The sequence below is a fragment of the Nyctereutes procyonoides genome, unplaced genomic scaffold, assembly GCF_905146905.1.
Source record: "Nyctereutes procyonoides isolate TBG_1078 unplaced genomic scaffold, NYPRO_anot_genome, whole genome shotgun sequence".
In the NCBI taxonomy this organism is placed as follows: Eukaryota; Metazoa; Chordata; class Mammalia; order Carnivora; family Canidae; genus Nyctereutes; species Nyctereutes procyonoides.
The window spans coordinates 30,844,144-30,864,892 of record NW_026575044.1 but is presented as its reverse complement, the minus strand read 5'-3'; the positions used below and the strand labels follow the sequence as shown (position 1 = coordinate 30,864,892).

General features: G+C 39.6%; 1 protein-coding gene across 2 annotated transcripts in view; it reads left to right on the top strand.

Annotated features, from left to right (window-relative positions):
• The window catches only part of DSG2 (desmoglein 2), a 59,738-nt gene extending 40,727 nt beyond the window's left edge, over window positions 1-19,011 (top strand). For both annotated transcript variants that reach the window (XM_055324558.1, XM_055324559.1), the window contains exons 9-15: window positions 1,555-1,820; window positions 2,590-2,732; window positions 3,038-3,265; window positions 7,290-7,517; window positions 12,555-12,676; window positions 13,803-14,132; window positions 15,940-19,011. In XM_055324558.1, the coding sequence (XP_055180533.1) occupies window positions 1,555-1,820; window positions 2,590-2,732; window positions 3,038-3,265; window positions 7,290-7,517; window positions 12,555-12,676; window positions 13,803-14,132; window positions 15,940-16,974 (2,352 nt within the window). In that variant the 3' untranslated portion in view covers window positions 16,975-19,011. The remainder of the gene's footprint in view (window positions 1-1,554; window positions 1,821-2,589; window positions 2,733-3,037; window positions 3,266-7,289; window positions 7,518-12,554; window positions 12,677-13,802; window positions 14,133-15,939) is intronic.
• Window positions 19,012-20,749: the final 1,738 nt, after the last annotated feature.

Here is a 20,749-nt window from a genome sequence, read left to right as displayed (position 1 = left end):
TGCCTTACCAGATTTTGAAATAAAATGCAAAGCTACAGCTTTCTTTTTTTTTTTAAAGCTACAGCTTTCAAAATACTATCCCATTAAGTCATATACAGACAAAAATTGATTCCAGAAGTTTCTAAACTTTTACAAAAACTTAAATATGACAAAGTAGGTAAAGTCTAACCATAGGAAGAGGAATAATGATAATATAAATCTATAACAGAATAGAGAAATATTAACCTGAACTTTCATGATAATAATTATGTGCACCATGCATTAATAGACTATTATATGCGCTTAGACTACCACTTTGTAAAGCAGAGGAATATAGAATAAGATCACCTCAAGTTTAAAGGGAAGACACAATTTATTATTATGCAAGAAGTGGATAATGGCATCAGAGACAAATAGATTTGCCTGCTTATATAGAAGTAAGGGATCCTCTTACTCATAGAAGTTACAACCTTGCTAGATGCTTACTATAAAAAGCCAGTAACACACCAGGAGAAAGTTACTTAGTGATGAACCATAGAAGTACTGAAAGTATTCTCACTGTACCATGGTAGCACAAAAAGGGATATAGTTATTTCTACTAAAGGGGGCATAGCAAAAAATAGTAAAATTAGCATTAAAGTGACAACAGCAGATTGAGAATGTTATAAATTGACTGATTTGTATAAAGAATTTTTTCTGGGACGCCTGGGTGGCTTAGTGGTTAAGCATCTGCCTTCATCTCAGGTTATGATCCCGGGGTTGGGATTGAGTCCTGCATCAGGCTCCCCAAAGGGAGCTTGCTTCTCCCTCTGCCTATCTCTCTCTCTCTCTCTCTCTCTCTCTCTCATGAATAAATAAATAAAATCTTTTTTAAAAAAAAAAAGGACAACTTGGAAGATAAAGTATGTATTCAGTGATAAACTGACTATATCAAATGTACTTTATAAGTTTCACAAAGAACAGATTATTTGGAGGAAGGTTATTCTTTTATGGAATTAATAGCAAACCAGATATTAATAGACATTATGCTAAAAAAGGGTGGGAAGTAGGTTCTTTGTTTAAATACATTTGCAAACCCTGGGTTTAGGAAAGTTAAGCCAGCTTTTTGGTATGCTAATGTGCAGTGTAAGTCTATACTAAGGAAACAACTGGCAGTGCTACCACTAGGCATGTGACCCTTTTCACTAGAACAAACCCATAGAACACATTTTAAGGAATATTATATTGTATGTCCATTAACTTTTTTCAGTAAAGTTAAAAAAAATCACTTCAGATTATTAAATATATATGTTTGTGTGTGTATATATATAAAATATATTTTAAATAATTTGGACTTAAAAAAATAAAATTGGGGATGCTCCCTAAATCATCCTTAACATTTATGAATATCCAAATTGACAGACTTTTTAATTTCTTGGTATCGATAGGAGTTAGAATACTGAGTGCTACTCTCTTCTCCATATGTTAAACTGTTATGTCTAACATTAAAACTAAACTGAGTGTGTATGTATGTTCTATGTATGTTCTAGTTGTTTTCTCTTTTGAAAGAATTCCCTTTGATTTTTGTCTTCCTAGGAAGTAGATTATGAAGAAGTGAAAAATCTTGATTTCAGCATTGTTGTCACTAACAAAGCAGCTTTTCACAAATCAGTCAAGAATAAATATAAGCCTACATCCATCCCCTTCAAAGTAAAGGTGAAAAATGTGAAAGAAGGTATTCATTTTAAAAGTAGCACTGTCTCCGTTCATGTTAGCGAGAGCATGGATAAATCAAGCCAAAGCCAGATAATTGGAAAATTTCAAGTTTTTGACGAAGACACTGGACAACAAGCCCATGTAAAGTAAGAGATAGTTGTGAACATATTTCCTTACTTTAAATTACTTGAATGCCTGTCTTCAAAAAATCATAATGAAATTTCCATACTTCATTCCGTTCCTCCCAGCATTGTAATCCCCCAAAGGTCTGGAGATTAAATTTTCCAGAGTTGTACCTGCAACTGAGAGGCAGGGAGAAATTTCCTCCCAGACCATCTTCTCTCCACCAGTTGAGTGTGAGGCAGAGTGTGTGCTTCACCTCAAAGTAATTCAGGCTAGGGAAAGCAAAAAAACAACAAAGATAAAGTTCAGAAAGACACTTACTGTCTTATTCTGTCTACACCTGTCTTACTTCCTGAAAGAGTATTAGAAGTAAGAAAGTGGCAAATAAATTTTCCATATACCAGTTGTTGGGTAATTAAATTCCTCTTCAACGGTTTACCGCAGATTTAAAATGGGAGACTAAAAAATAAAAAAATAAAAAATAAAATGGGAGACTAGACAACAGAGCAACTTGCAAACTTTCTGGGTTTGTAGGCAAGAAACGGTCACCCTGGCATATATCTTGGGTATGTTATAGAAACATGGAAGGTTCCCAAAAAGTGCAATATGCAAGAAAGAGTAAAGAGAGGGAACTTTTAGGACAGCTTCAAGAAATTAAAGACATTTCAAACTAATGCCTAAAACAAGAACACAGATAATGAACCATTAATTAAGCTTGAAAGAGTTGTAGATGATGAGAGATTATCACCTTATCCACAAATGAAAATTAATTTTATGTTTATTTTATAACAGATATGCCAAATTGGAAGATATAGACAACTGGATCTCTGTGGATTCTGTTACATCTGAAATTAGACTTGTAAAAATTCCTGATTTTGAATCCAGATATGTCCAAAATGGTACATACACTGCAAAGATTTTGGCAATATCCGAAAGTAAGTTATTAAATACACTTTTTTCTTGGCTGATATATGTATCTAAATATTACTTTGTAACATCCAAGACCTTCATTTTGTTCTTGTAGGAAAACCAAGTCTCTCCAATGGGCAAACCTTCACATTTCTACTCATTTAGCAGATTAAAAAACATGACTTGATCTGAGTATTAAAACGTATCTAAGATAAGAAGTGCCACAGTTTGTTAGGACCTTCTCCTTTCCAAACCGGAAAAAGAATTCAAATGATGTCTGTTGTCAGCAATAGAGGCAATACATACATATTTTTTCTTTCTTATTTTTAAGGTTATCCAAGAAAAACCATCACTGGCACTGTTGTTATCACAGTGGAAGACATCAATGACAATTGTCCCACACTGGTCGACCCTGTGCAAAATATCTGCGATGATGTGCAGTATGTGAATGTGACCGCAGAGGATCTGGATGGACCCCAAAACAGTGGGCCTTTCAGTTTCTCCATCATTGACAAACCGGCTGGAATGGCAGAAAAATGGCAAATAGTGCACCAAGATAGTAAGCAAAATCATTGGACTACATTTTTCAATACTAAACATGAGAGAAATCTAAAATCAATGTAATATAGGCTGTGCTTTTTTTTTTCCATAAATTATATTTCCGATACAATTTTGTATGGAAGTTTCTAAAATAAGGTTCTGAAGCTCAGGTATGGTGTCTTTCATCAGCCTATAGTAAATACCCCATTTGGAGTAACCAAAGAGAGAAGAAAAATAACCCGATGTTGTAAAGATAGCTGAGTATTCCCTAAATCGCTCTTGAAATAGTTGTTTTGTCTTGTAAGCTGAGGTGTACCTTTCCTATCTAAGCACAGCAATCAGAATAGATGGCTTCTAAAATCTTAAGCTATGATAACAATTCCATTGAAATAATGTCTGTGGATCACTTACTGTGTACGAGGCACACTGCTGGCCCTTCGTAGGCATTATCTCATTTAATCCTTTCATCTATAACATTATGTCCTGATTACAGCTGAGGAATCTTAGCTTAACCAGAATTAAGTAGCTGTTCAGAGTCATAAAGTGGGTAAGTGATGGACACAGTATGAAGAAGGGTCTCTCTAGCCCCCACCCATCCCAGGTGGCCATGTGCATACATCCATGTTTTAGATGTACTCTCTTTGTCAATGTAGCTTTTGGGTGTTCTTCAGGGTGGTTCTGAATACCACAGACTATCCAGGAGACTCTTTTGTTTTAAACAATTAGTGTTCATTTTAGAAAAGTTTCAAATATAATACCCCAGCTTTTTTTGGTTAACAAGTTTATTGTTATTTTAAATCTAAGAAATTTTTATAGCCATTTTAAGAAGCATTAAATAACACATTTGGTCCAGTCTACAGAGCAAACAAATACCGTCAACATCTCAAAATACATTTATAAATTTAGTATATTTTGTTTTTTGCCAATGTATTTCAATGATCTGAATTAACAGGTCAAATGCATTACCTCACTTCTTGTGATCCCTATACTCTAAAATTCCAATAAATGTGACTCATAAATATACTGAACCTGAAATCCTCCTCAGTGGTCCACTACCGAACAAATCATTGATATTCCAGTCTACAGCTATAAGGCCAAATCAGTACCATAATCACACATTTTAAATCGGAGTTACAAAGCTGTCATGTTAATAGGGCTAATTTTCCTAAAAGTGATGCATGTATAAAAACACAGTAACAACACAATTTCTGTATGATACAAAAATATTAAAACCATGTCTTTAATTTGCTTTAAAGAAACTAACTTTAAATCTTCTTAAGGGTTTATGTACTCACTGGCAGAAGACAGTTATTCTCTCAATTAACTAAAGTTGCCTCGCTCTGAGGACGACAGTCACCAACCTGATTCATGGAGGCTACTTTCAATCAAGTTTTTAGCTAGCATGAGCCCTGGCTGGTAGACATCCAGGTAATTCCTCTTAGGATAATTAAGTCACAGGCCTCAAAACTTTAAAAGTGGTTGGTCTCCTTGTTCAGTGTCTAATTCCATATTCACAGAACTCTAGGAACTCCCATCTAGGCTGAATACTTGATTGGAGCTGGCCTTTCTTTGACTAAGATGTGTAAACGTGTTTTGCATTGAACTTACTGAGTTTCCAACTCTTCTTTCTATCTAAGAAATATATGATGTTTGGGAGATGCCAGACACTGTCCTAAGCACTTTGCTCATGGTTACCCCCTTAGAAGTTTAGCCCTCCTGTCACCAGCATTTTACAGATGAAGAAAGAAAGGTACAGAGAGTCTCTTAACATTCTCAAGGTCACATCTAAGTAAAATTTGGGACTAGGATTTGACCCCAGTTAGTCTAGCTCAGGCGTCTTTCCAGATATGTAGATAAGTTTTCTAGCTTAAGATCAAGATGTTTGGATTCGATGGGTCTCTGAATTTTTTGTAGTCTTAGGAACGTGAAACTCTTAAGGACATGCACGTTGAGTGTTATTAGAGGAAGTCACTGAGATTTATACTCTATATATCTAGACACTTTTTTTTGTTTTGTTTTATATCTAGACACTTTAAAGAGAGATGATTCCATAAACTGTGCTCTCTTCTCCTTGGTTACATAATTAGGTGATCAGTCAACTGTCATGATAATAAATAGCTCCTATCTATTTTTATTTGGGAAAAATTTAAAGCACAGAAAATCCCAGTGCCTAATATGGCAGACATCTTTGTACCTGCCACTTAGAATTAAAGGAATATTAACTGGTTCTCATATTTGAATGAGACCTCTTTTTTTTTTTTATAATAGGTAAGATAAAAGTCCTCTTTTTGCCTTTTCTCTCCTCCACTTGCCCTCTCCGAGCCAATCATGAATTTAATTATGTTCTTCTTCCCGGTTATGTTTTCATGGATTTTTTTTTTCCGTGAATTTATACTCCTTTAAATGATTAGATCCTTTTTTCTCACTTCTCCAAAGCTTTAAGGATGATTTAATAAGTAGATTCTACCCATGCAAATCAAACTTCATAAAATTTGGACCTTAAGATGAAAAGAAGCTGTTTCCTACTTCCAAAAATAAATAAAACAACAAAACAAAACCCAAACACTCACTTTTAATTTTTGTATCCATCCAGGTTTACATAACTTGCAAGTTTATTATTTTTATATAAATGCTATGAATATGTAAGGATAATTTTTAAGCTCTTAGATAACTGATCATTATTTTTACTCGTGTAACTGGTCATTATTTTTATTAAAGTAAAGGAAAAATTTGAAAATAATCGTCAGTCACATTTAAAAAAAAATAAGATAAAAGGTCATTCATACAATGCTTTGTGTCGTGTTATTGCCAAAACGTATAACCTGAATCCAATCATGAGGAAGTCATCAGACAAATTCAAACTGCGGAGCATCCTTTAAAATAAACGGCCTTCAAAAATGGCAAGGGCATGAAGGCTGAAAAAAAAAAAAAGGTGGGACTGATCTAGATCATTCATAGAGATTAGGGTGACAACTAAAGGCAATGCATAATTCTTGATAGACTTCAGGATCAAGAGAAAAAAACAACAAAGAACTATCAAGGGCATTTTTGCAATAATTGAAAAGTTTGACTATGGGTTATATCAATACTAAATTTTTTTTGAGAGGGCTAATGTCCCTTGGTCTTAGATATATGCTGATGTGTATCATAATATCCACAACTTACTTTCAAATACCTCAGAAAAAAGTGTGGGATAGAAAGTATTGTAATAAAATGTAAACAAGAAAAAAAATAAATAAAATAAAATGTAAACAAGTCATAAAGGGTATATTGATATTTATTGTAATATTCTTTTTTAAAAAAGATTTTATTTATTTATTCATGAGAGACACAGAGAGAGAGAGGCAGAGACACAGGCAGAGGACAAAGCAGGCTTCTCCCAGAGAACTCAGTGTAGGACTTGATCCCAGAACTCCAGAATCACGCCCTGAGCTGAAGGCAGACACTCAACCACTGAGCCACCCAGGCGTCCCTTATTGTAATATTCTTACAGTTTTTCTGTAGATTTGAAATTTTTCAAAATTTTGAATGTATTGTGATATAATGTCAGTAACAAAATGGGAGGAGGGACTAAATGAAATGAGATTGGCCTAATACTGAAAGTTGTCAAAACTGGGGACAGATACCATGAGGGTTAACTACAGCCTTCTATTATTGTCTGTTTGAAAATTTAACAGAGTTTTTTAAGAAATGGTAAAATAAAGGTCTTTTAATGGAAATGTCACTTAAGTTACTACATATTTGTTACTATATTCCCCATACATAGAACTTTTCCTAGCATTTGGTGGACATCACACATACTTGTTAAATTAATCATCATAAAAGGAAAATGTGTCCAAATCTGATCCTTTGCTGTTAACCTGCCTTTTGGGGGTAGTCTGGACTAATTTTAGCAAGCACACCGTGTGAATTCAATAGAGAAGTTAAGCAATAATAAAGCTTCTAACTGGAGCTAACTACTATCAGCAATTAAAGAATGTTTCTCTTTACCTCTTCCTTGGTAATCACCCATTTTTATTTCCTTTTGCTCCCTACCCTTGCAGGTACCAGTGTGCTACTGCAACAAAAAGAGCAAAAGCTTGGGCGAAGTGAAATTCAGTTTCTGATTTCAGATAGTCAGGGCTTCAGTTGCTCTGAAAAGCAGGTGCTTCAGCTCACAGTTTGTAAGTGTCTGGATGGCAGTGGTTGTGTAGAACCTCTGCGTGGCACATATGTTGGCCTGGGACCCGCCGCAATTGCACTAATAATTTTTGCCCTTCTGCTGTTGCTACGTAAGTATTTTTTTTTATTTTTTTTTTTATAAATTAATTTTTATTGGTGTTCAATTTACCAACATACAGAATAACACCCAGTGCTCATCCCGTCAAGTGTACCCCTCAGTGCCCGTCACCCATTCACCCCCACCCCCCACCCTCCTCCCCCTCCACCACCCCCAGTTCATTTCCCAGAGTTAGGAGTCTCTATGTTCTGTCTCCCTTTCTGATATTTCTCACACATTTCTTCTCCCTTCCCTTATATTCCCTTTCGCTATTATTCATATTCCCCAAATGAATGAGAACATACACTGTTTGTCCTTCTCCGGTTACTGTGGCCAAGTTAAAAAAGGGTGTTGCCTGAGTTCTTCTCTGGGATTTTGATGGAATCTTGTCTCACATTTAGATCTTTCATCTATTTTGAGTTTATCTTTGTGTATGGTGCAAGAGAGTGGTCCAGTTTCATTCTTCTGCATGTGGATGTCCAATTTTCCCAGCACCATTTATTGAAGAGACTGTCTTTCTTCTAGTGGATCGTCTTTCCTCCTTTATCGTATATTAGTTGAGCATAAAGTTCAGGGTCCACTTCTGGGTTCTCTGTTCTGTTCCATTGATCTATATGTCTGTTTTTGTGCCAGTACCACACTGTCTTGATGAACACAGCTTTGTAGTACAACCTGAAATCTGGCATTGTGATGCCCCCAGATATGGTTTTCTTTTTTTAAAATTCCCCTGGCTGTTCGGGGTCTTTTCTGATTCCACACAAATCTTAAAATAATTTGTTCTAAGTCTCTGAAGAAAGTCCATGGTATTTTGATAGGGATTGCATTATACGTGTAAATTGCCCTGGGTAACATTGACATTTTCACAATATTAATTCTGCCAATCCATGAGCATGGAATATTTTTCCATCTCTTTGTGTCTGCCTCAATTTCTTTCAGAAGTGTTCTGTAGTTTTTAGGGTATATTTTGAGAACCATTTGAATGGTAAATGGTTCTCCAACCTTTTATTTTCAGGTTGTAGGTGTCCTTCTGTCTAAAATGAGTCTTGTAGACAGCAAATAGATGGGTCCTGTTTTTTTATCCAGTCTGAAACTCTGCGCCTTTTGATGGGGTCATTAAGCCCATTCACGTTCAGAGTTACTTGAACTTCTTCTTAAAGGGGAGTTTTAAGAGTCCCCCTTAAAATTTCTTGCAGAGCTGGTTTGGAGGTCACATATTCTTTCAGTTCCTGCCTGTCTTGGAAGCTCTTTATCTCTCCTTCCATTTTGAATGAGAGCCTTGCTGGATAAAGTATTCTTGGTTGCATGTTCTTCTCATTTAGGACCCTGAATATATCCTGCCAGCCCTTTCTGGCCTGCCACGTCTCTGTGGAGAGGTCTGCTGTTACCCTAATATTCCTCCCCATGAAAGTCAGGGACTTCTTGTCTCTTGCTGCTTTAAGGATCTTCTCTTTATCTTTGGAATTTGCAAGCTTCACTATTAGATGTCGAGGTGTTGAACGGTTTTTATTGATTTTAGGGGGGGATCTCTCTATTTCCTGGATCTGAATGCCTGTTTCCCTTCCCAGATTGGGAAAGTTTTCAGCTAGGATTTGTTCAAATACATATTCTGGCCCTCTGTCCCTTTCGGCGCCCTCGGGAACCCCAATTAAACGTAGGTTTTTCTTCCTTAGAGTGTCATTTATTTGCCTTAATCTGTCTTCATGGTTCTTTAATTGTTTATCTCTTTTTTCCTCAGTTTCCCTCTTTGCCATTAACTTGTCTTCTATGTCACTCACTCGTTCTTCCACCTCGTTAACCCTCGTCGTTAGGACTTCTAGTTTGGATTGCATCTCATTCAATTGATTTTTAATTTCTGCCTGATTGGATCTAAATTCTGCAGTCATGAAGTCTCGTGAGGCCTTAATGCTTTTTTCTAGAGCCACCAGTAGCTGTAGAATAGTGCTTCTGAATTGGCTTTCTGACATTGAATTGTAATCCAGATTTTGTAACTCTGTGGGAGAGAGGGCTGTTTCTGATTCTTTCTTTTGAAGTGAGGTTTTCCTTCTAGTCATTTTGCTCAGTGCAGAGTGGCCAAAAACAAGTTGTATTGGAACACGGGGGAGTATCACTGGTCCCTCTAGCTGGACTTCTGGGGGAGGGGCCTGTTGCGCTGATTCTCAGGTGTTAGCACTTGGGGGAGCTGCTCTGCCCCTGCCTGCTGCAGGGCTCAGCGGGGGTTGTTTACCCCGTGAGGTCTCAGGAGGAACAGTTGCAGTTGCTATGGCAACTCTGGAAGCCTGGATTCAGCCTCCGCAGGAACTACGGGGCTCGGGGCTCTCGGTTCTCCGTCCGCAGGGCCTGGAGGCTCCGGGGCGGGGCCGCTGATCTGCTCAGCTCGGGGCAGGAGCGTCCTTGCTGTCCTGGGCCCTCCCGGCCTCTGCCTGTCCCGGGGGGAGGCCGGATCCTGGGCTGTGTCCCGGCGCCCTGTGCTCCGGGGCCTGTGTTGTTGGATTTGCGCTCCCGCCCCGCAGCTCCCTCCCTGGAGCCGCTCCCGAGCCCCTCCGAACTGCTCCGGTGCTTAGGGAGCTCGGCGCACTCTCCCGGGGCGCAGGTGTCTGTTAGTGTCCCCGGGAGCCCGAGGGCATCCCCGCTCTCCTGGGTCCTGCTCCAACTCCCTGCGAGCCCCTTTCCGCCCGCCCGGGAAGGTTGGTGCAGCTCCTGCTCCTCCGGGACGGGGCTCTCCTGTCCTGGGGACACTCGCCCCGGCCTCAGCCCGGCTCCTCGCGGGGCCCCTCCCCCTCGGAGGCCTTTTGTTTCTTTATTTCTTTTTCCCCGTCTTCCTACCTTGATAGAAGCGCGGACTTTTCTCACTGTAGCATTCCAGCTGGTCTCTCTTTACATCTCAGGCCGAATTCGTAAATTTTCAGGATGGTTTGAAGGTTATCTAGGTAATTTGGTGGGGACAGGTGATTTGGGGACCCTGCTCTTCCGCCATCTTGCCCCTCCCCCCCGCTACGTAAGTATTTTAAAAGCCACTCTTTAGCTCATCTAGTAATTTCCATGCACTACCAGTGTTTGGTTACGGTAGTTAGTAGTCACTGATTTCTGTACAGTGATTCTTTAACCGCACTAGAACACTTCGAGGGTGATTAGGGAAACAATAAGTGATCATTGATAAATTCACCAAAGATGATTCTAGCCCTCTTGAGAATTTTGTTTTAGAAAAATGAATTTTTGTCTTGGAGAAATACATAATTTCCCGAATTTAGTAACCAAGGTTACTAGACAACCTTGTTGGTGATAAGCTCTGTGAGGAAGGGATGTTGCCTATTTCACGCCAGTGCTTAGAATATGTCTTGCACAGAGTAGGCTCTCAGAAAAGATTTGTTGCATGAATTTGGATTCTGGATACAAAGTTGTTTTACAGACTCATCTTGTTCCCATCAGTTCTTGCTTTTGCACATTCAGCTTGTCAGGGCTTAACCTCCTCCTACCCTCTGCTTTGCTTGGCCCTTTATCTGGGCAACAGCAGCTCGACCCTCTGAGTGACAACCAGTCTTGCCTTCCCTGCATGACCTCCAAACACCTCAGGTTTCCTTTCATGAAAGAACAAAGTACTGCAGCTATGGAATACCACTCCACTTGGCCACTGAACAAGGGTGGAGGACCACCTCTGAGGCACCCTCAGTGATTTCAGTGATGAAGGAGGTGCTAGTAAATGTGCAATTGAATCTACAGCACTCAACAGTTTATGGTGTACTTTTATACCACTGTCTCTGTTTTATGGGTAAAAATACAGACATGCATGGAGAAATGACTAGTTTCAGCTCACCAAGTCTGTAGGTATGGACTGGAACTGGGACTCTATCTTTTACCCAGAGACTACTCGCCTTACCTTCTCATCTCATACTATCTGGGGCCCAGTGTGGTGCTTGGCGCATGGTAGACACTAGATAAGCATTTGTTAAATTTGTTGAAATTGTTGAGTTGCCACTGGCTAATTTCAGCTTTTTACCCAAGTGTAGCTACTCACAGTGGCTATATTTACTGAACTGTCAACTATTTAACACAAAAGAGACTGTAGGAAGTAGTGAATTGATCATTGGAAGCTGCCAAACAGAAGTGGCAATAAAAACTAATTTGAGAAGGGCAGCTTACAGGTGAATTCTTTACTGCATTGATCAAGAAGATGAACATTGGCTTTCCCCTCCTCCCTGAGGTAGAATAAAATTTAAGGAGGGAGCTCTGAAATTTTATTGAATTTGTGATGAAATATTACATGTATTTTAAAGGCTTTTTTTTTAAGATTTTATTTATTCATGAAAGACAGAGAGAGAGGAGGCAGAGACACAGGCAGAGAGAGAGAGGCGACAGGCTCCCTGCAGGGAGCCCGATGTGGGACTCCATCCTGGAACTCCAGGATCACGCCCTGAGCCGGAAGGCAGAGGCTTAACCGCTGAGCCACCCAGGGATCCCCCATTATAAAGGCTTTTAATGTAGAGTCATTTTAGAAAATAATACTCAGGTAATTCAGATGTTAATTTGAACCTCAGTTTGCCATGCCTTTGCCAAATTCTACTCCAGGATGAAGCGGTAAAGTATTTTAGAAGTTCCAATGTTCTAGAATATTTTAACGTATTAAAATTTTTCTACCCCTAGGAGCTTTTGATCTTTTTAGCATATATATAAATATATATGTATTTTTTGGATAGTGAATTTTGTCATATTAAAAAAGTGACTTAAAAGAACAACAAAAGATTTAAGTCTTTAAACTGGTTTTGATGATTTGTATGCTATCGAATCCAGCCTTCGTGTTCCATCCGGCAGCCACATATAGCCTTTTTGTGATGAATGCAGACTGCCTCATGCTGCCTTTAGGCTTTGGTGTAATTCACCAAAACAAGTTTGGTGAGGTTGAACCAGAGTGAAGAAAAGAAAATGCAAAAATAGGGCTGTAAATAAGTGAAGACTAAACTCTAAAAAGCAAAATGCAAATTCTAAAATTATGCAATATAAATTGAGAAATATGTTGAGGCTAACCTTCTCTGGACTCAATTTTGTTTCTGTCCAGTTGTACCACTCTTACTGCTGATGTGCCACTGTGGAGAAGGCGCCAAGGGCTTCACCCCCATTCCTGGCACTATAGAGATGCTGCATCCTTGGAATAACGAAGGGGCGCCACCTGAAGACAAGGTCAGATAATTAGATGTCAGCGGTATTTATCTTCTTTCCTGACATTAAAGGGCCTTTAGAAAGTGTTTTTAGCATTTTAAGTCATGAGAGAGTAAAGTCATCATTATAGATTTCACTTACGTATCTTTGTTAAACAGAGAGTTCAAATGACAATATATTTTGTGTTTGCTGCCAGGGCAAGTTGAAGTGGTCTTGTTCTGCTGTGATAGGTCCTATGATAAGTTCTATGTTACAGAGAATGTTAAAAATGTTAAGAATGATACAGGGAATGAAAGATGTATTTTGCCATTTCTGTTTCGAACATCAATACATAGGGTTAGGAGAGGTAAACCCACCACCCCCATGAGAGTTGTAAAATGCTGCAAAACCTCCTCTCCTCCCTATTTAATAGATGGGGAGATCCCATTGTCTCTCTATTGCAACTTCACCCCTGGTCTCTCATCACTATCTACAATAAGCACTATGTTCAACAGGATACTATTTAGCATCAAGTGTCAGAGAACTCAGAATAACAGAGGCCTAAATATGAATGTGGGCCATTGAAGACCAGCATGATGATTCTCCTCCTTTCTCATTGTTCTTCCATGGATGAGTTCCATTCCCATACTGTCTTCATGCTCCAGACACTAGTTGCTGTGCCCACATTCCAACAAGCAGATAGGAGAACTGCTCTTAAAGAACACTTCCCAAAAGCTGCATACCTCATTTCTGCTTGAAATCACATTAACCAGAACTTAGGTAGCTATTCCAAGGAACAGTAGAAGCTTGGATAGATAGTCTTTATTTAGAGCAGCATGTGTCCAGCTAGGAAAAAAAGAAAAATGGTTTAATATAGAAGGAGGCATCAAACCCTAGAGGAAAGTTGATGACAATACAGTAATGACAATGAGCTGAGACCATATTTAAATAATTTTTGTTTTCTCCTTCGGTTATGATCAGCTCACAAAACAAGAAGTGGAATGGAGATCTTCAGAAGACTCAAATACAAGTTATTCAGCCCAAAATATTTCTCCTAATTTGCCTCTGCAGAAACTGCTCATTGCTAAACATGTCCACTTAGCTCAGATCACTTTACCAACTGTACTGACCCTCCATCCTTCTCAGTTCTAACTGTATTTTCCCTCAGGTGGTACCATTGCACTTAACGGCAGATCATGGAGAGAGTGTAGCAGCAGACATCAGACTGGGAGTGGTAACTACCAAGGAAACCACAAAAGAAAGTAGCTCTGCCCTCATCAAAGACCATCATGAGATGTCTGAGATTGATGGAAGATGGGAAGAACACAGAAGCCTTATTTCTGGTGGAGTTACCCAAGTGACAGGAACAACAGGAGCCAACATAGGTGCTGAAGCTCTAAGGATCACAAAAGCCACAGGGTCTTCCAGAGACTTGGCTGGAGCTCAAGTGGCTGCTGCTGCAGTGAACGAAGAATTCTTAAAAAGTTACTTCACTGAGGTGAGGGTTCATTTATATATGCTGGGGTGATGGTGGACATTTATATGTGAATGTGGTATTATTAAGGTAATCGTTGCCTTGGACCTAAATAGAACTTTGTCATTTTTTAAGAGAATGATTATAGGCAGTGAGGAAAGACAGATGTGGCCCATTTGATGGGTCAGCCCAATTACATGGTGATAACGAATGACCCCACCATCCTACTTCTTGCAGAAGCTGACTTCTCACATTCTTGTTTCTGTCAGTTGACACAACTCTGCTTTTCCCCATGTTGTCTTCATGGGAAGATACATGCCGAGAAAACAGACGGTACTGGGCAGGTGCCATCCCTGGAGAATGGGGAACAGAGCCACACAGAACCAGCCAATGACACACTCCTAAAGCAGCTGCCTTTTCTGTGCTCATATTTCATTGGTCAGAACAAGTAACATGTCAAAGCCATATGTCAGTGGGTCAGAAAGCCCAGTCCATCTGTGGGAGCAGACTTGCTAGGGATGAGCCTGCTAGGAGTGGAGAGAATATGTGACCTAAAAATCACAATCTGTGATGTCTGTTTAAATTTTGTCTCCTTGGCTTCACTATTGAGGCGATTCATAAAAAATCAGGAGGAAAGTTGTAGGAAGGATGATGGGATGCATTCAGAAAGCTCACGCCTGGAATGAGGAATTAGAAGAAGACTGGAGGGACGCCTGGGTGGCTCAATGGTTGAGCGTCTGCCTTTGGCTCAGGTCATGATCCTGGGGTCCTGGGATCAAGTCCCACATCAGGCTCCATAGGGAGTCTGCTTCTCTCTCTGCCTATGTCTCTGCCTCTCTCACTGTGTCTCTCATGAATAAATAAATAAAACCTTAAAAAAAAAAAAAAGAAAAAGAAACAGGGCTGGTTAACTTTCTTGAGAACAAGGCCCACATGGCCCACCTGGGATGGGCAGAGTGTTGGTTGGGCATCTGAAGGACCCTTGAGACCAGTGAAGGGATGAGCTCCTAGAAGGAGGTCAGTTTATTTCTGTCTCCTGTCTACATGGTAGCAAATTACTGGAGTGCTTTTCCACTTCCTGTCTTCTACCCCCTCGCTTCTTTGAGACCATCTGCCCAACCAAGTTTGCATGAGGGGAAGATGATGATGCCATCAGTATCAGGAAAAGCATTTCTCCTCATCCCCTTTCTGCCTTACAGCCAGGCCCTACCCTGGGGTGCCCTATTAGTTTCATCTTGATAGTTCTCCCTCTCCACTCTAATCCTGCTTGAGTCAGACTTGGTTGTGTGTGTATGTGAGAAATTTTGTATTCAGAAATCATTTCAAACTTACCAGAGAATTTCCAAGAACAATAGAAATTTTGAACTCCTGTATATTCTTTACCCAGATTACCCAATTATTAACCCTTTGCCACATTTGCTATTTGGTTTCCTAATCTCTCCCTCCCCCTGGCCCTCTTTCTCTCACACACACACATACATGCGTGTGCACATAAGTATACACACGCATATTTTCTTACATAATACAGTGAATAGATTTAAGTGCCATATTCCATATTTCAATTTTGCCAATTATTGCAGTAATATCTTCTGTAGCCATTGTTTTTCCCATCCCAGAACCAATCCTGAGTCCTGTCTTTCTTATCTCTTACAATACTAATACTTTTTTAAGAATCCAGGCCAGCCGTGTTGTAGGATGTCCTTCCATTTGTATATCTCTGATGTTTTCTTATAAGGAGACTCGGGTTATACATTTGGGCCAGAAATATAGTCTTACTCTTAAGTGAAGTTGTGTCACTAATTCTGTGCCTCTGTTTTTATTTCTATCTTAGAAAGCTGCCTCTTACACTGATGAAGATGACATTCACACAGGCAAAGATTGCCTTCTGGTTTATTCTCAGGAAGACACTGCATCTCTCCATGGTTCCATTGGCTGCTGCAGTTTTATTGAAGGAGAACTTGACGATGGCTTTCTAGATGATTTAGGGTTTAAATTCAGGACACTAGCTGAAATTTGCTTGGGTCAAAAAATAGATATGGATGTGGAAATGGAGCAGAGACAAAAGCATGCGGGAGAGTCAAGTATGAAAGCAGCTTCACATTCATTCAGCGAGCAAACTAATATTAATTCGGAGAATGCTTACTTCTCTGGTAGTAGCTTTCAAGTTCCAAAACCTGTGGATGAAGCAAATGCAGAGAAAGTAACTCAGGAAATAGTCACTGAAAGCTCTGTATCTTCTAGGCAGGGTCACAAGGTAGCTACGCTGCTCCCTGATCCACTGGCTTCTGGTAACGTTGTAGTGACAGAAACTTCCTATGGTACAGGCTCCACTATGCCACCGAGCACTGTAGTCCTAGGCCCTGGCCAGTCCCAGGCCCTAATTGTGACAGAGCGTGTGTATGCTCCAGCCCCTCCCTTGGTAGAGCAGCGCTATGCTAACGACACCAATGTCATGGTTACCGAGACAATAATACAGCCTAACGGGGGCTTCCCTGGTCCTCTGGAAGGTACGCAGCATCTGCCAGATGGACGTTATGTTGTGGTGAGGGAGAGAGAGAGCTTTCTTGCCCCCAGATCAGGTGCACAGCCCACCCTGGCCATGCCCGGTGTAGCTGTAGGACAGAACATGACAGTGACAGAAAGGGTGCAAACCCCTGCCTCCAGTTACTGGATTCCTGCCCAAACCTCTGTGATGGCCAGAAAGACAGAGGTTTCTGGAGCTGGAGTCCGTGGCCCCCTGCCAAATTGCAGTTTAGAGGAGTCCGGTCATTCTAATTCTATGCTAACCGGTCATTCTAATTCTACGCTAACCGCATCCTCCACCAGGGTCTCCAAGCACAGCATCGTGCAGCATTCTTACTCCTAAACCACAGCATACCACAGCCCGACCCAGAGTTTAGCTGGCAGTGACTGGTTTTCGTGTTTTCAACGAGCCTGTCTTTTGATGAGCCTGTAGACATGAGAGATGTACACCCTGGGCTTGAAACTCCTCTCAATCACTAATGCCCAACAGGTTGCCCTGTGCCAGCCCTAGATTGCACTGCAGAGATGCTCAGGGCTCCCTGATGGCTGCGTCCCGATGCTGTGTCTTAAGTGCCTTTTAGTGAGTTATGACCAAACAATATTCACAAAGCAAGTTAAGTAGAGAATCAGTCCAACTTGTAAGAGTTTATACCAAATGGACACAGAGTATCCAGTGCCTTAGCTCTCCAGTAGAGTCACCCATAAACCTGAGTGGGCCCTTTGCGTCCTGCAGTGGTGTTTCCCATTGCCGTTCTATATTCTAGACCATACTGCTCCTGGCAGATTACTGACACCTCATTTATCCAAAAATAAGCGTGCAGTCTGGACAACTGTTTTGTTCATTTTCTTTAAGATGAGAAGCCTGGCCTTTTGAATCTGTCTTAGGTTGATTGAGTTTTGGAACATTGACATGATAAAGAATACACATTGTATTTCTCTGGGCTTGTGTGTTGTATAACCTTAAAAATAGCATTATTGCTTCCCTGTGTCTCCGCAAAGTTGTGAAGATATGGAACACTTCAAATTCAGCTGAATAATCCAGGGAAACATTAACAAATATAAAATCATTTTACTTTTTATAATAATATAGTATTTTTTAAAACTCAGGATACATTATCTTCTAATTTTGTACAGCTAATTAACCACTAGACTGGATTCTCCACTGTGATAAGAACTTGCCTGTTTCAGCACTATATATCCTCAGCACATAACATGAGTGCCAAATAAATATCTGTGGAATTAAACCAAATTTTAGAAATCATCCTCTTTTATTTACAATTGCAGAAAATACTAGAAAATCGTATAATATCAGTAATTGTGATTTTGAAATTATGATTTTTATTCTATGTCCCAAAGTCCCTGACTGTCCAGTCATGACTTACTGTGAATATTAAATATTCAGTTGAACAATTGACCTGAATTTGTACAACATCCTTGCCTTTCATTTTGAAAACTTATTTGGATGCTTCGGCTTCTAAGTATATTGTACTTTTATGACTCCTTGAAAAAAATAGTGCATATAAGGTTTTGAAATATATGTGCATAGCAGTATGTGGATATAGCTTATGTGAATATTTCCCACAACAAAATAATTTTCATAAATTTTAAAGACTGTAATTTTGTGATTTTTTTCAAGGTATTTTGATAGGGAAATGAATCTTGAAAAGTTCTTTTTTTAGACATGTTTTTGACTTGAGTTACGTTATACAAGAGATTGGTATGTTTTACGTTTACTATCTATGAGTAGGGATCCCTGGGTGGCGCAGCGGTTTGGCGCCTGCCTTTGGCCCAGGGCGTGATCCTGGAGACCCGGGATCAAATCCCACGTCGGGCTCCCGGTGCATGGAGCCTGCTTCTCCCTCTGCCTGTGTCTCTGCCTGTCTCTCTCTCTGTATGTCTATCATAAAAATTAAAAAAAAAAAGTCTGAGAAAGAATCAGAACTTTAAAAAAAAAAAAATCCTTTACTATCTATGAGTAAAAGGCAAGTATCTTTAAATATTGTAAGTGTGTGGCCAAGATGAAGGTCAATCTTCCGTGATCTAAATTTTTTACTCTCTACTTAGTAATTGTTGCTTTTTCTTTTCTCTTTTATACGTAGTAGTTATATTTTGCTATGTATGAAACAGGAATTTCACTACTGTGTGAAATGTGAATAGGACCTGTATACTCCAAAAATCCAAACTTGGTTTTAACTGTCCTCCTTGGACAGATGGAGAAAACCTAACCTGTCTCTTGTATGTAGCAGAGTCATGTTTTTTAAATGGTTTTTTGTACCTGAAATGGTGATTTGTATTAGGTTTTACATTTGTTCCTTGGGAAATGATATTTGTATATGCATCATCATAAAATATTTAAATAAAAAGATGACCTTTAGAGCAACCCCTTTCCATAATCTTTTTATTGCTCTGTCATATTTTACACGGACTATCGTTTTGCATCAGAGGAGAGAGCTCTCTGAAAGCAGGCGTTTTTGTTCGACTTCGGCATTTGAATTAGAACTGCTTATATCGGGCTCAGCCAGACTCCTTGGAAGAGCCTCATTTTCCCAAAGTCCTGGTTAAATTTTAATTTCAGATGTATTTTAGGGTGAATATGTTCCATAGTAAAAAATTATCTGTTGTTTATCTGAAATTCAAATTTAGCTGGGCACTCTGTACTTTGCCAAGCTAGCAACCCTGTTCCTAAAGGACTGGAATTTGCTCTCTGCCCACATTAGAGGAAGCTGTTGGGTTCAGCTAAAGAAAGCTTACACATCTAGCCCAGAGAGATGAAATCACTCAATCAGTGTCAAAAAGCTGTTTTAGTTGTTACATTTACGAGAGAAAAGATCAGAGTTTCTGCCTACAGTATAATGTCACGTTAGTAAATATTTCACAACACTGGCACATCAAGATGTCCCAAAGCATAAAGACCATGTAGTATTGTGTGACTTCAGGGTTCCCACCCCAAGTGGCAGATGGGAGCAATTTTTGGTTGGTCTCTACAGACCATGTTCCAATCACCACCACATCAAAATGTATACAGTAAAGATGTTGCTTATCAAGTAACACCTAGAAATGAGGCATTTCAAAAGACAGTGTTAAGATAATTACCTCCTTAACCTCCCCAAATTTCTTGGCTTCCCAATTATAGTGGAGTTCAAGTCTTCTATATCATTATGGATTTTTTTTTTTTTTTGGTCTACTGTTTCTATGAATTGCTGAGAGAGGGATATGAAAATCTCCGGCTGAGCCACCTGGGTGGCTCAGTGGTTGAGAGTCTGCCTTCAGCTCAGGGCATGATCCCGGGGTCCTGGAGTCAAGTCCCGCATCTGGCTCCCCACAAGGACCCTGCTTCTCCCTCTGCCTAGGTCTCTGCCTCTCTGTGTCTCTCATGAATAAATAAAATCTTCCAATCTCCATCTGATTATGGCTCTACCTACTTGTTTAGTGTTTTCTAGTTTTGCTACCTTATCTTTAAACTTGTTATACTTGTGTTAATGACTACAAATACATATAGCATTATTGTGCCTCCTCAAAGAATTGACCCTTTTATCATTATGGAATCTCTGTGATTATATTCTTGGTCTTGAAATCTGCTCTGCCTGACATAAATATTTCCACACTGGCTTATTATGCTTAGTGCTTTTTACTCTCAACTTTATAGTTCTTTTTTTTTTTTTTTTTTTTTATTTATTTTTTTTTTTTATAAATTAATTTTTATTGGTGTTCAATTTACCAACATACAGAATAACACCCAGTGCTCATCCCGTCAAGTGTCCCCCTCCGTGCCCGTCACCCATTCACCCCCACCCCCCGCCCTCCTCCCCTTCCACCACCCCTAGTTCGTTTCCCAGAGTTAGGAGTCTTTATGTTCTGTGTCGCTTTCTGATATCTCCCACACATTTCTTCTCCCTTCCCTTATATTCCCCTTCACTATTATTCATATTCCCCAAATGAGTGAGAACATACACTGTTTGTCCTTCTCCGATTGACTTACTTCACTCAGCATAATACCCTCCAGTTCCATCCACGTTGAAGCAAATGGTGGGTATTTGTTGTTTCTAATGGCTGAGTAATATTCCATTGTATACATAAACCACATCTTCTTTATCCATTCATCTTTCGATGGACACCGA